At 41.4% G+C, this 15,308-nt stretch overlaps 1 protein-coding gene across 5 annotated transcripts in view; it reads left to right on the top strand.

Annotated features, from left to right (window-relative positions):
• The window catches only part of LOC140480786 (uncharacterized), a 152,870-nt gene that overhangs the window by 58,606 nt on the left and 78,956 nt on the right, over positions 1-15,308 (top strand). For 3 of the 5 annotated variants that reach the window (XM_072576166.1, XM_072576167.1, XM_072576168.1), the window contains 2 exons: positions 7,382-7,453; positions 7,539-7,619. The exons of the other annotated variants lie outside the window; for them this stretch is intronic. In XM_072576166.1, coding sequence (XP_072432267.1) covers positions 7,382-7,453; positions 7,539-7,619 — 153 coding nt within the window. The remainder of the gene's footprint in view (positions 1-7,381; positions 7,454-7,538; positions 7,620-15,308) is intronic. 5 annotated transcript variants of the gene reach the window in all.

The raw sequence follows: 15,308 nt of genomic DNA, 5'->3' as shown, positions 1-15,308 counted from the left end.
AACTAATGGGAGACGACGCTGAACCGGGAGAAATGTTGTTAAACGGATGGTGATTATGAGAACCATTGCTGATGACAAACTGCATTTTTGTACTGCTTCTTGCATGTATGAAGACACACTCACATCAAGGCTGAAAGAGAAAATCTCTCATTCCTATGGCCTGTTGAGAGGGAAAGAATTCCTTTTTATTTGCTTATTTATGTTGGGAGGAAAAACCACTGAATTTTGTTTTGTCTCTGTTTGGTCCAAGACTTAAATAACCTCTTGTCCTTGATTTCTCTCCCCTGATAAAATAGTTTTCCAGATGTACCTGACAAAGTCCTTTCCATACAGTATTTTTGAAGTTCTGATTTTACCATCCCTCAATCTTCTATACTTGAGGAAATTGTAACTTTTTTGTTTTATGCTATATTTGATGCCAGCATTCGTGAGAATTGCAACATTGTAACATTTAGTAACAATTAGGTATACGGAGAGTTCTAAGTATTTGCTATATTTGACTGCTGCAAAAGTAATTACAGTATATGCATTTCTACAGAGCAATGGGCTATGATCTGTTGCAAGATTTTCAGTACTGTAGGTATTGTCACTCAAAACAGTTGAGGGATCAACTGAGGTCACAGTTATTTAGAGAGAGAGAGAGACAGATGGAAACAAACCATGTTTTGAGCAGGGTTACTGTTTCCTGTGCTGTGAAAGGCATTTTCGTCCTGTGTCACAAATGCCGAGGGAAGTCCCAAGAGGTACAGAAGCAGGTTCTATGTATAAAAGATTTATTGAGCTACACTGCTGAAAAGGCAACTGAACTGAACTGCGCTGAGCCTATGTAGTTGGGAACCCAGTAAAAAGTCAAGGGCTGCTGGATGCCTCTTGCTGTAAAAACTTAGACAATCTGGCAGTTTGTAGGCATCTAAGTGTTGGAGTCAGGACTCTGAAATTGGAACTTATATAAAAAAAACTGTCAATATTAGTTCAAGTGCAGCAGAAGGTGAAGGTGAATGGCCTTAAGGTATAGAATAAAGAACAAAGAACAATATAGCACAGAAACAGACCCTTTATCTCTACCAGCCTGTGCCGTCACATTTTGCCCTTCCATACTAAAACTGTCTTCACTTACAGGATCCATATCCCTCTATTCACTTCATTTTCATGTATTCATTCAGGTGTTTCTTGAATGCTGCTATTGTGTCAGCTTCCACCACCTCCTCTGGCAATGCATTCCAAGACCCTTTCTATGAAAAACTTGCTTAGTATATCTCTTTTAAATTTTCTCCTTTATACTTTGGATCTGTGTTTGACCCTTCCACCCTGAGAAAAAGTCTCATACTTACCACTCTGTACATGCCATTCACAATCTTATTAACTTTGTCAAGTTGCCCCTCAATCTCCTGTGCTCCAGTGAAAACAACCCAGTCTATCCAACCTTTCTTCATAGCTAAAACCCCCCATATCAGGCAACATCCTGGTAAACCTTTTCTGTACTTTCTCCAAAGCATCTAAATCCTTCTGGTAGTGTGGTGACCAGAACTATTTGCGATATTCCTATTGTGGCTAACTAAAGTTCTGTAAAGCTGCTGCATAACTTGTCTATCCTTATTCTCAATGCCCCTTCTAACAAAGGCAAGCAAACCATAGGCTTTATTTACTACCTTATTCACTGACACTACTACCTTCAGTGATCTATGCACCTGCACACCCAGATCCTTTTACATATCAATACTCCTAAGGCTTCTGCTACTCACTGTATAATTTCCACCCTTACTTGACCTTCTGAAAGGCTTCACCTCATATTTGTCTGGATTAAACTCCACCCGCCATTTTTCTGTCCAAGCCTCCAATTGATCTGTATCCTGCTGTATCTTTTGACAATCCTTCTCACTATCCACAACTCCACCAATCTTTGTATAATCTGTAAACTTACTAATTAGACCAGCTACGTTTTCCTTTTCTTCCATCAAGCAGAAGATACAAAAACTTGAACTCACAAACCAGCAGGTTAAAAAACAGCTTCTTCCCTGCCAACGTTAGACTGATGAATGGACTGTCTAGCTTCAAATAATGTTGCTCTTGCTAATGTTGATATAGTCTAGTGCAGACCATGTGTGATGTAAGCTGTATGCCTTTGTCCAAGTTTTATTTTCACCCTATGATCTGTATGACCTTGCTTACCATTATCTACCTGTACAGCATTTCACTGTACGTAGGTACATTTGACAATAAATAAGATCCATCAATCAATCAGTCAATCATTCGTATAGATCATGAACAGCAGAGGTTCCAGCACTGATCTCTGTGGAATACCACTCGTCACAATCCTCCATTCTGAAAATCATCCCTCCACCACTGCCCTCTGTCTCCTATGACTAAGCCAGTTCTGTATCTATCTATCTTGCCAGCTCACTCCTGATACCATGTGACTTCACCTTTCATACCAGTCTATGAGTGACCTTGTAAAAGGCAACTTGCTTTGCAACTGAGGTAGATTAGAGCAAGGGAATAAATTTAGAGGCACAACTGTTTTTGAAAGCCAGTTGATAAAAGAAAAGCTGGAGTTGTAGTTATGCTTAAATGCTGGGATGCAAGTCTAAGAATTCAGGAGAGTGTTTTCTCCTAAGAAATGAAGATGGACCACAAGAATGTGAATAGTTATTGATGTGGAGGTGCGGGTGCTGGAAAATGTTGAAAATCACATGACACCAGGATATAGTCCAACAGGTTTATTTGAAAATATAAGCTTTTGGAGTGCTGCTCCTTCATCAGGTAGCTGATGGGGCAGGATACATAGGACACAGTATTTATAAGTAAAAGATCAAAGTGCCATACAACTGATGCAATGTATTAGACAAACCTAGATGGCTGTTAAGCCTTTAATCACTTAGAATGGGGATACAGGTTTTAAATATTAATATGTAAATCCCACATCTTTCATTTCACTGCCCTGAGATAACTAAAAGTTTTATCAGTATATAAAAGAAAGGTGACAGATAACACGTTAAATGTACGAGGTTAGAGTCTGTCTGTGTCCCAACCTGTGACACTTTATAAATTCCTACTTTGGATGTAAAACCAGTCTGACTGCAAGTTGGGAGTTTAACTGTAATTCTAATTTTAAGAAAATGCCTGTTCTGTACTTCCCTGCAGTAGTCATAGAGTCATGGAGATGTAAAGCACAGAAACAGTCCCTTTGGTCCAACTTGTCCATGCCAACCAGACATCCTAATTTTATCTAGTCCCATTTTCCACTATTTGGCCCATATCCCTCTAAACCCTTCCTATTTATATACTCATCCAGATGGCTTTTAGATGTTGTAATTGTACTATCCTCCACCAACTCTTCAGGCTGCTCATTCCACAACCACACACACAACCCTCTATGTGAAAAATTTGCCCCTAAAGGCCCATTTATATCTTTCCCCTTTCACCCTAAACCTATGCCCTCTAGTTTTGGACTCCCCGACCCCAGGGAAAAGACTTTGCCTATTTATCCTACCCATGCCCTTCATAATTTTGTAAACCTCCATAAGGTCACCCCTCAGTCTCCGAAGCTCCAGAGGAAACAGCCCCAGCCTATTCAGCTTCTCCCTATACCTCAAATTCTCCAACCCTGCAACATCCTTGTAAATCTTTTCTGGACCCTTTCAAGTTTCACAACATCCTTGCGATAGGAGGGAGACCAGAATTGCACACAATATTCCAAAAGTGGCCTAACTAATGTTCAGTATAGCCACAACATGACCTCCCAATCCCTATACTCAATACTCTGACCAATAAAGACAAGCATACCAAACACCTTCTTTACTATCCTATTTATATGCGGCTCCACATTCAAGGAACTATGAACCTGCACTCCAAGGTCCCTACGTTCAGCAACATTCCTCAAGACCTTACCATTAAATGTGTGAGTCCTTTCCAAAATGCATCACCAGACATTTATCTAAATTAAACTCCATTTGCCACTCCTAAGTCCATTGGCCCATCTGATCAAGATCCCATTGTACTCTAATGTAACCTTCGCAATCCACGATGCCTCTAATTTTGGTTCTGGATTAGTGGTGCTGGAAGAGCACAGCAGTTCAGGCAGCATCCAAGTAGCTTCGAAATCGACGTTTCGGGCAAAAGCCCTTCATCAGGAATATAGGCAGTGAGCCTGAAGCGTGGAGAAATCTAATTTTGGTGTCATCTGCAAACTTACAAACTATGTTCACATCCAAAAAGTTTATATAAATGATGAAAAGCAGTGGACCCAGCACCGATCCTTATGGCACACCACTGGTTACAGGCCTCCAGTCTGAAAGGCAACCCTCTACCACCACCCTCTGTCATCTACTTTCTGTATCCAAATGGCTAGTTCTCCCTGTATTCCGTGAGATCTAACTTTGCTAGCCAGTCTACCATGAGGAACCTCATCGAATGCCTTATGGAGTCCATAGAGATCATGCCCACTCTGCCCTCATCAATCTTCTTTGTTACTTCTTCAAAAAACTCAATGAAATTTGTGAAACATGATTTCCCACGCACAATGCCATATTGAAAGTCTCTAACCTGGGAATCTAATCTAATCTAATCTAAAAACCAGTCCTTGCCTTTCCAATACATGTAAATTCTGTCCCTCAGGATTCCCTTCAACAACTTACCCATCATGCTCAACGGTCTATAGTTCCTAGCTTTTCCTTATTATTCTTAAATAGTGGCTCCATGTTAGCCAACTTCCAATCTTCCTGCACCTCACCTGTGGCTGTCGATGATATAAATATCTCAGCAAGGGGCCCAGCAATCACTTGGGGCAAAACATTTCCCTGTTTCAATTCCTTCAATTATTTGAAATACCTTGATTAATTCAGCACAATTATTTGAGATTCAAGGAAATTCAAAACTAAAGGTTCTTAGATTATTAGATTACTTACAGTGTGGAAATAGGCCCTTCGGCCCAACCATAGAAGGTTATTTCATCTTTTTAACTGAAATTATAATTATAACCTATTTCAGAGCCAAATTATCTTTTCATTGCTTCAAATGTATCCATACGTTGTTACACTGCTGCATTGGACTAAAACATTCCTCCTTTTTTTGGATTTATTTTAGCTCTGTGAAGGTACTGTGTAAACTTAATCAGTTAAATTTAGCTCAACCGTTGAATTTTTAACATGCAAGTAAGGTCCACTTGATTATTTTGTTTGCATTCTAGTCCAATCACTTGTTGGCATAAAGGCATGGAAGGTCGTTCATGCCAGGTTCTGAAACAGTCAGACCTATTTTTCTTCTCCAGTCCCATAACCTTGGAAGTGTATTTCCTTAAATGCCTATGCAAGTTCATTTTGAAATAATTGATTGTCTCTGCTTTTACTGCCTTCTTAGACAACAAGTTCCAGCTAATGTTTAAGTCGCTGCGTAAAGAGGTTTGTTCTCCTACTGAATACAGCCTCCACATTTAAAGGCCTCAAATCTTTAAATCTGTGTTGCCTAGTCATGATATTATCAATTAAAAGGCACAGCTTGTGTCCCTTCATCTAAATCTGTGGCAATCTTGTGCACCTGAATCAGATCTCCCATCAATTTCCTTAGCTGGAATAACCACAATTTCTCCATTCTAGCCTTTTGAGTAAATTTCCTCATCCTTGGAACCATTCCAATAAAGCTTCTTCTCAAGGTCTTCACACCTTTCCTGCAGTCTGATAACACTAAATAGGTGCAACAGAGCTTTATAAAGTTCAGCATAGCTTCCCTGTTTTGATCCTCAATACATTTATTTCCGATGCTCAAGATCCAAATTGCTTTACAATTCTAAAACTATTCATTTAGGTAGGATGGGGCTTGTAGCTATAGGGTTTTATGATGGGTGATGGCTAGTCCCAAGTATTAAATGGTTGCATGGGAAGCGGTGGGAGTGGTTGGAATGGGGGTTCAGGTTGGAATGGCTATGATGGAGTGAGGGAGTACCTTCAATGGGGTGTACCAGACAGAAGGGGTGGGGGAGCATAGACCATAGAAGGATGAAGTCCAGATCTGGAAAGAGACCCCATGAGAAAAGGCTTGCTGCTTCCCATCTGAGACATAATTAGGCTTAATTGCTGGGCTTCTGTTTGTTACCCCCTCCCACTGAGCTCAAAGTTGAGGCAGAATTGGAAGCCTCAATAAAGTGAACATAAATTGACATTGTAGGCCACTTTACCCATATCCTATAACATTTCAGATAGGTTTGTTGCAGACTGGTTAGCAGCTGGAAGACCACTCGAGGAATTTTATAGATCCAAGTGCCTGCAAATCTGCTGGCATAGAGGCGGGACAATACAATTCTGCCCATTAACTCTGTTTCTCCTTCCACCGATGCTGTCAGACCTACTGAACGTTTCCACCATTTTCTGTTTCTATCTTTTTTTAAGTTAATTTAGTGAAGTTAATTATTAAATCTTTCATATCCACCTGAGAGCTTACAGGGTCTTTAGTTGTCTGAGAAAGTTTGCTTGCTTCACATGGCATCTGAATTACTGTGACAATGCAGCACTGTCTCAGTACTCCATGGAATATCAGGCTCTAATTTTATGCCGAAGTCTCCAAAGTAGAAATGGAAACTACAATTGTCTGACTTAGGCAAAGGTGTCACCAGACACTTGCAAATTTGTAAAATAATCTCATTGAATTTATGCTTGATTATGTGCAGTAATTTTGTTTATCACTTTTGATTTGTAAAGATGAGTGAATTCAGAAGAATTATAACATGATTTATAAATTCATTCTTGATCAATAGAATCATAGAATCATAGAATCATAGAGATGTACAGCACGGAAACAGACCCTTCGGTCCAACTCGTCCATGCCAAACAGACACCCCAACCCAATCTAGTCCCACCTGCCAGCACCCAGCCCACATCCCTCCAAATCCTTCCTATTCATATACCCATCCAGATGTCTTTAAAATGTTGCAATTGTACTTGCCTCCATCATTTCCTCTGGCAGCTCATTCCAAACATGTACCACCCTCTGAGTGCCTTTAGGTCTCTTTTATATCTTTCCCCTCTCACCCTAAACCTATGCCCTCTAGGCGAAGGAGCAGCACTCCAAAAGCTTATGATTTCAAATAAACCTGTTGGACTATAACCTGGTGTCATGTACTTCCGACTTTGTATAAATTTTACTCTTCAAATACTACCCACATAGTTTGTAATACTTATCTCAAAACCACACATCTATCTATAAATTTGTGGGTTGCTTGTATTGGAAAAGAAATAGATATTTACCATTTCCGTTCTTCAAACTCCATTTGTGTTTACATTCTAATTATGTTTTTGTTCTTAGTATGTATGCAGTGAGCTAAAGAGCCCACTGGAACTTTTGAGTTTTATGGAACTGTATATTCCTTCATTTCTTCTTTTTTATACCACAGGTTTTTATCTTATAATCAGATTAGGTTTATTGCAGATTATATGTTCCAGCCTACTCCAGAAATTGAACTTATGTAAGTTTAATTAAAACATAAAAACAAATTGAACATCAGTTTGATACAAAGGCTACATATTAAAATGCATCCTTTCTTTCTAAAGTGATATCAGCAACAATCATTTGTATGCAGTACAAAGGGATCTTTTTAGGACAAAGCATGGATTGCCTTCCCTGAAAGTCTTGTAAGTAGTTCAAGGTTATGAATTTCTTTGTCTTTTTCTGGTTCTTTCCTCCTAAAAATAGTGACTGAATCTCCATTGTGATTTCATAGGCCTTATCAATTTTCCATTATTCTATAATGCCTCATTCAGTTGTAAGCCTAAACAACATAAATAGGTTGTTGAAGAATTTGAACAAAAGTGATTTTCTTTGAGAGTACTGTTGACAGTACAATTATAGTCACCTACAAATGTGTTCTAAGTACATTTGAATTTTCCAGCTTTTATGTAACAATAATAATGTCTGAATATGTAAAGGCCTAACTTTTAGTAGCACAGTTTCACTGAGAAATTGCACATTTTTAATGAGTTGAGAGTTGATCCTTTTTTTTGAGGTATTTTAGGTGTTGGGTGTGATTTCCTCAAATTCTAGGAGCAGCAATTACTGTTTTACATCCTGTAGCATTGTTTTGGAACATTGTGGGAGAAAATATCAAAACAACAGCACTTTATAAAGGAGGAAGACAGATAAAGGCAGTGATCACCTGGTCAGAGAAAGAAACCTATACTGCTGTCTGACACAGCAATGAATCTGCACAGTTACTGCCTTTGCTGTTTGAATTCAAGTATCTATGGAGATGGAGTGCGTCTAGGAAAAATTATGAACAGTGAAATTCACAGCTGGCCTTGGAGGAGAGCTCACAGTACAGGAACAGATAAGTGCACAGTTTTTAAGTATAGAATTGCTATAAATCTAAAATAGTGAATAGAATGTGTTCTTTCTTGATTATATGTTTTATTGAAATCTGTCTCTTAACTAAGTTTTAAAAATATAAGCCATATTGTAGTAAGTTAGCCGGGAGAAGTATCTTTTAGAGCAATATGATTTTCTGGGTCTGTAGATTGTAAAGAAGCAAAGATAACCTTTGGTAGAGTGATGTGTTCTTCCTGTCAGATGTGGGAGCTTAGAGAGAGTTTCCATGTTACTGATGATTATGTCTGCAGCAAGTGTCTTGGTTACAAACCTTATTGAGGTAAAAACAATAACTGCATATGCTGGAAAGCAAATTCTGGATTAGTGGTGCTGGAAGAGCACAGCAGTTCAGGCAGCATCCAACGAGCAGCGAAATCGACATTTCGGGCAAGAGCCCTTCTTCATTTTTCCTGATGAAGGGCTCTTGCACGAAACGTCGATTTCGCTGCTCGTTGGATGCTGCCTGAACTGCTGTGCTCTTCCAGCACCACTAATCCAGAATACAAACCTTATTGGCTCGCATGGATTGGTTGGAGCGGCAGTTAGAGGCAATAAGGAATTTACAGGAGTTGGGGGCGTGATGGGTGGCAGTTATAGGAGGGGAGAAAAGCCACAAATATAGTCAGGTAGATGGGTTAACTCCAGGAAAGGTAGGAGGGGAAGGCAGGTAGTGTAGGAGTCTTCTGTGGCTATCCACATCTCAAACAAGTATGCTGTTTTGGAAAATGTAGAGGGTGATTAACGCTGAGTAGAATGTAGCACGAATAGCCATGTTTCTGGTACTGAGAATGGCTGTAATGTAATGAGGGGTACTTCAGGTTCCAAGCGATCAACTGGGATAGGAGACTCTCTAGTCAGAGGCACAGACATATGTTTCTGTGGCCGGCAGTGAAAAATCAGAATGGTGTGTTGCTTTCATGGTGCCAGGATCAAGGATATCTCAGAGAGGGTGCAGAATGTTCTCAAAGGAGATCGGGACCAGCAGAGTGTCGTTATACACCTTAGTTTCAATGACATAGGCAGGGAAAAGGATGAGATTCTGAAGGGAGAATATAGAAAGTTAGACAGAACTTTAAAAAGGAGGTCCTCGAGGGTAATACTACCTGGATTACTCCTGTGGTACGAGCAAGTGAGGGCAGGAATAGGAGGATAGAGCAGATGAATGTGTGGCTGAGGAGCTGGTGCAGGGGAGAAGGGTTCTCATTTTTGGATGGTAGGAGTCTCTTCTTGGGTAGAAATGATGTGTACAAGAAGGACAGAGTGCACCTGAGTTAGAAGGGGACTAATATACTGGCAAGGAGATTTGCTAGAGCTGCTCGAGAGGATTTAAACTAGTAAGGTGGTGGGGGACGTGGGATCCAGGGAAATAGTGAGGAAAGAGATCAATCTGAGGCTGGTACAGTTGGAAAAGAGCGAATCAAACTGTCAGGGCAGGCAGAAACACAGCAGAGAACAAGGTATGAGTGATAAATTAAACTGCATTTATTTATTAAAAGCAGATAAACGCAGGCATGGTTAGGAACATGGGACTGGATATCATAGTAATTACAGAGACATGGCTCAGGGGGACAGGATGAGCAGCTTAATGTACTAGGATATAAATGCTACAGGAAGGATAGAAAGAGGGTCAATAGACAATAGGTGCAGAAGTAGGCCATTCTGCCCTTCAAGCCTCCACCACCATTCAATATGATCATGGCTGATCATCCTTAATCAGTATCCTGTTCCTGCCTTATGTCCATAACCCTTGATCCCACTATCCTTGAGAGGTCTATCCAACTCTTTCTTAAATGAATCCAGAGACTGGGCCTCCACTGCCCTCTGGGGCAGAGCATTCCACACAGCCACCACTCTCTGGGTGAAGAAGTTTCTCCTCATCTCTGTCCTGAATCGTCTACCCCGTATTTTTAAGCTGTGCCCTCTGGTTCGGCACTCACCCATCAGCAGAAACATGTTTCCTGCCTCCAGAGTGTCCAATCCTTTAATAATCTTATATGTCTCAATCAGATCCCCTCTCAGTCTTCTAAACTCAAGGGTATACAAGCCCAGTCCCTCCAGTCTTTCAGTGTAAGGTAATCCCGCCATTCCAGGAATTGACCTCGTGAACCTACGCTGCACTCCCTCAATAACCAGAATGTCTTTCCTCAAATTTGGAGACCAGAACTGCACACAGTACTCCAGATGTGGTCTCACCAGGGCCCTGTACAGCTGCAGAAGAACCTCTTTGCTTCTATACTCAATCCCTCTTGTTATGAAGGCCAGCATGCTATTAGCCTTCTTCACTACCTGCTGTACCTGCATGCTTACCTTCATTGACTGGTGTACAAGAACACCCAGATCTCTCTGTACTGCCCCTTTACCTAAATTGATTCCATTTAGGTAGTAATCTGCCTTCCTGTTCTTACCACCAAAGTGGATAACCATACATTTCTCCACATTAAACTCCACCTGCCATGCATCTGATCACTCACCTAACTTGTCCAGGTCACCCTGTAATCTCCGAACATCCTCATCACATTTCACCCTGCCACCCAGCTTAGTATCATTAGCAAATTTGCTCATGTTATTACTAATACCATCTTCTGTATCATTAACATATATTGTAAAATGCTGCGGTGCCAGTACTGATCTCTGTGGTACCCCACTGGTCACTGCCTGCCATTTTGAAATGGAGCCGTTTATTTCCTCTTTGTTTCCTATCAGCCAACCAACTTTCAATCCAAGTTAGTACTTTGCTCCCAATACCATGCGCCCTAATTTTGCTCACTAACCTCCTATGTGGGACTTTATCAAAAGCTTTCTGAAAGCCCAGGTACACTACATCTACTGGATCTCCCTCGCCCATCTTCAGAGTTACATCCTCAAAAAATTCCAGAAGATTAGTCAAGCATGATTTCCCCTTCATAAATCCGTGCTGACTCTGACCTATCTTGTTACTACTATCCAGATGTGTCGCAATTTCATCCTTTACAATTGACTCCAGCATCTTTCCCACCACTGAGGTCAGACTAACTGGTCTATAATTTCCTGCTTTCTCTCTCCCACCTTTCTTAAAAAGTGGTACAACATTAGCCACCCTCCAATCCGCAGGAACTGATCCCGAATCTATCGAACTCTGGAAAATAATCACCAACGCATCCACGATTTCTCGAGCCACCTCCTTCAGTGCCCTGGAATGTAGACCATCAGGCCCCGGGGACTTATCAACCTTCAGACCAAACAGTCTCTCCAAAGCCAATTCCTGGCAAATATAAATTCCCTTCAGTTCAGGTCCTTCAGCCACTGTTACCTCAGGGAGATTGCTTGTGTCTTCCCCAGTGAACACAGATCTGAAGTACCAATTCAATTCTTCTGCCATTTCTTTGTTCCCTGTAATATATTCCCCTGTTTCTGTCTTCAAGGGCCCAATTTAGTCTTAACCATTTTTTTGCCTTTCACATACCTAAAAAAGCTTCTACTATCCTCCTTTATATTATTGGCCAGTTTACCTTCGTAACTCATTTTTTCTTTGCGTATTTCCTTCTTAGTAATCCTCTGTTGCTCTTTAAAAGCTTCCCAATCCTCCGTTTTCCCACTCATCTTTGCTATGTTATACTTTTTCTCTTTTAACTTTATATGTTTCTTAACTTCCCTCGTTAGCCACGGCCACCCATGCCTCCTCCTAGGATCTTTCTTCCTTTTTGGAATGAACTGATCCTGCAACTTCTGCATTATACACAGAAATATTCGCCATTGTTCCTCCACTGTCATCCCTGCTAAGGTATTGCACCATTGAACTTTGGCCAGCTCCTCCCTCATAGCTCCATAGTTCCCTTTATTCAACAGAAATACTGTCACTTCCGATTGTACCCTCTCCCTCTCAAATTGCAGATTGAAGCTTATTGTATTATGGTCACTACTTCCCACTGGCTCCTTCACTTTGAGGTCCCTGATCAATTCTGGTTCATTGCACAATACCAGATCCAGAGTTGCCGTCTCCCTGGTCGGCTCCAGCACCAGTTGTTCTAAGAATCCATCTCTGAGGCACTCCACAAAGTCTGTTTCTTGAGGTCCAATACTATCCTGATTCTCCCAGTCTACCTGCATGTTGAAATCCCCCATAACAACTGTCGTAACAAATTAAAAATACCATACATGAGTGCACGAAGCATTAGAAATAAGATGGATGAGCTTGAGGCTCTTTTGGAAATTATCAACTTTCAGACCTAACAGGTGCAAGAGACCCCAGGGGAAGTACCTGTCAGGAACAAGTTGAATCTTTTGGAAGCAGTAGAGATAGATGGCACTGCCAGTCTGCGAGGCGACCAATTTCAGCTCCTGATTCAATTTACATCTGGCGTCCAGACTACTGTTTGGGGGCCTGTAGATAACTCCCAAGAGGGTCTTTTTACTCTTAGAATTTCTCAGCTCTATCCACACTGACTCTACATCCCCTGATTCTAGGTCCCCCTGCGCAAGGGACTGAATATCATCCCTTACCAACATTGCCACCCCACCCCCTCTGCCCGTCAGTCTGTCCTTACGATAGCACGTGTAGCCTTGAATATTCATTTCCCAGGCCCTGTCCACTTGAAGCCACGTCTCAGTTATCCCCACAATATCGTATCTGCCAATTTCCAAAAGAGCCTCAAGCTCATCCATCTTATTTCTAATGCTTCGTGCACTCATGTATGGTATTTTTAATTTGTTACTGCCCTCACCATTTCCATCAACTCCTATTTCACTCAACTTTACAGCATGATCCCGTTCTGAGTTTTCTGCATCATTGATACAGTTGTCTTTCTTGACTTTCCTTGTTCTAACTTTCCCTCCAATTTCCTTCTTAAACATCCAGCTTGTGTCCCCCCCCCCCGCTACTTAGTTTAAACATAACTGTGTTGCAGTAGCAAATCTGCCTGCCAGAATGTTGGTCCCTAACCTATTAAGGTGCAAACCGTCTCTCTTGTAGAATTTATGCTTACCACAAAACATACCCCAGTGATCCAAGAATTTAAATCCTTGCTTTCTGTACCAGTTCCCCAGCCACACGTTTAAGTCCATTATCTCCCTGTTTCTGGCCTCACCAGCCCGAGGAACTGGAAGCAAACCAGAGGTAACCACCTTGGACATCCTGTTTTTCAGCCGTCTTCCGAGTTCTCCGAAGTCTCGCTGTAGTATGTTCCTCCTCTTCTTCCCAACATCATTTGTGCCGACATGTACCACCACCTCTGACTCTTCACCTTCGTCCTTGAGGATTTATTGCACTCTGTCTGTGATGTCTTTAACCCTGGCACCAGGAAGGCAACACACCATCCTTAAGTCCTGTTTGCTGCCACAAAACCCTGGTCAGTTCCTCTCACTATGGAGTTCCCTATTACCACAGCTCTGTGCGATGTCCGACTCTTCCGCTCTGTCTTCACGCCAACTTTTGATTGACAGACCTGGCCATCTTGCGGACTGGCAGTGCCAACTATCTCTACTGTTTCCAAAAGATTCAACTTGTTCCTGACAGGTACTTCCCCCGGGGTCTCTTGCACCTGTCTCCTCTCTGCCTTCCCCATCGTCTGCTCTCTTCTGGTACGATTGGTGTAATAACCTTGCTGAAGGTCTTGTCCAAAAAGATCTCATTTTCTCGGATGAGTCTAAGGTCCTCGAGTTCTTTCATCAGCGCTGCAATATGCTCTGTCAGTAGCTGAACGTGCACACACTTTCCACACTTATATGAGCCAGACACACCAGAGCCATTGACCTTCCACATCAAGCACGTAGCATACTGAACCAGCTTGGCAGTCATGTCTTCACCCTCTTCAACTGTGGCGTAATCAATTCACTCAATCTCCTTGTCAAAGACTCCTGAGAGTCAAGAGAGGAGCGGGAATAGCATTACGGCTGTACTTAGGGAGGATATTCCTGGGAATACATCCAGGGAGGTTATTTGGGTGGAATTGAGCAATAAGAAAGGGACGATCCCCTTTTTGGGATTGTATTATAGACCCCCCCAATAGTCAGTGGGAAATTGGGAAACAAATTTATAAGGAGATTTCAGTTATCTGTCAGAATAATAAGGTGGTTATGGTAGGGGAATTTTAACTTTCCAAACATAGATTGGGGCTGCCATAGTGTTGTGGGTTTAGATGGAGAGGAATTTGTTAGGTGTGTACAAGAAACCTTTCTGATTCAGCATGAGTATGTACCTACTAGAGAAGCTACAAAATTTGACGTACTGTTGGGAAATAAGGCAGGGCAGATGACTGAGATGTCAGTGAGAGAACACTTTGGGGCCAGCTACCATAATTCTATTAGTTTTTTAAAAATAGTGATGAAAAAAAAAGACTGTATCTAAAAGTTGAAGTTCTAAATTGGAGGAATGCTAATTTTGATGGTGTTAGGCAAGAACTTTCGAAAGTTCATTGGGGGCAGATGTTTGCAGGTAAAGGGACAGCTGGAAAATGGAAAGCCTTCAAAAATGAGATAACATGAGTCCAGAGACAGTATATTCCTATTGGGATAAACGGCAAGACTGGCAGGTGTAGGGAATGCTGAATGACTAGAGAAATTGAGGTTTTGGTTAAGACAAAGATGGAGGCATGTGTCTGGTGTAGACAGCAGTGATCAAGTGAATTCTTAGAAGAGTATAAAGGCAATAGGAGTATACAAGGAGTAGGCAGTAGAAGGAAAATCAGGAGGGCAAGAAGGGGACATGAGATAGCTTTGGCAAATAGGGTTAAGGTGAATCCAAAGGGATTTTATACATACATTAAGGACAGAAGGGTAATGAGGGAGAGAATAAGGCCCCTCAAAAATCAGCAAGGCAGCATATGTGTGGAACGACAGAAGATGGTATTTTGCATCAGTGTTTACTGTGGAGAAGGACAGGGAAGATATAGAATGTGGAGAAATAGATGTTGACATCATGAAAAATGTCCATATTTCAGAGGCGGAGGTGCTGGATGTCTTAAAACGCATAAATGCATAAATAC

The sequence above is a fragment of the Chiloscyllium punctatum genome, chromosome 8 (genome assembly GCF_047496795.1).
Source record: "Chiloscyllium punctatum isolate Juve2018m chromosome 8, sChiPun1.3, whole genome shotgun sequence".
NCBI lineage: Eukaryota > Metazoa > Chordata > Chondrichthyes > Orectolobiformes > Hemiscylliidae > Chiloscyllium > Chiloscyllium punctatum.
The sequence above is the reverse complement of the archived record's forward strand: the minus strand, read 5'-3'. Positions and strand labels throughout refer to the sequence as shown.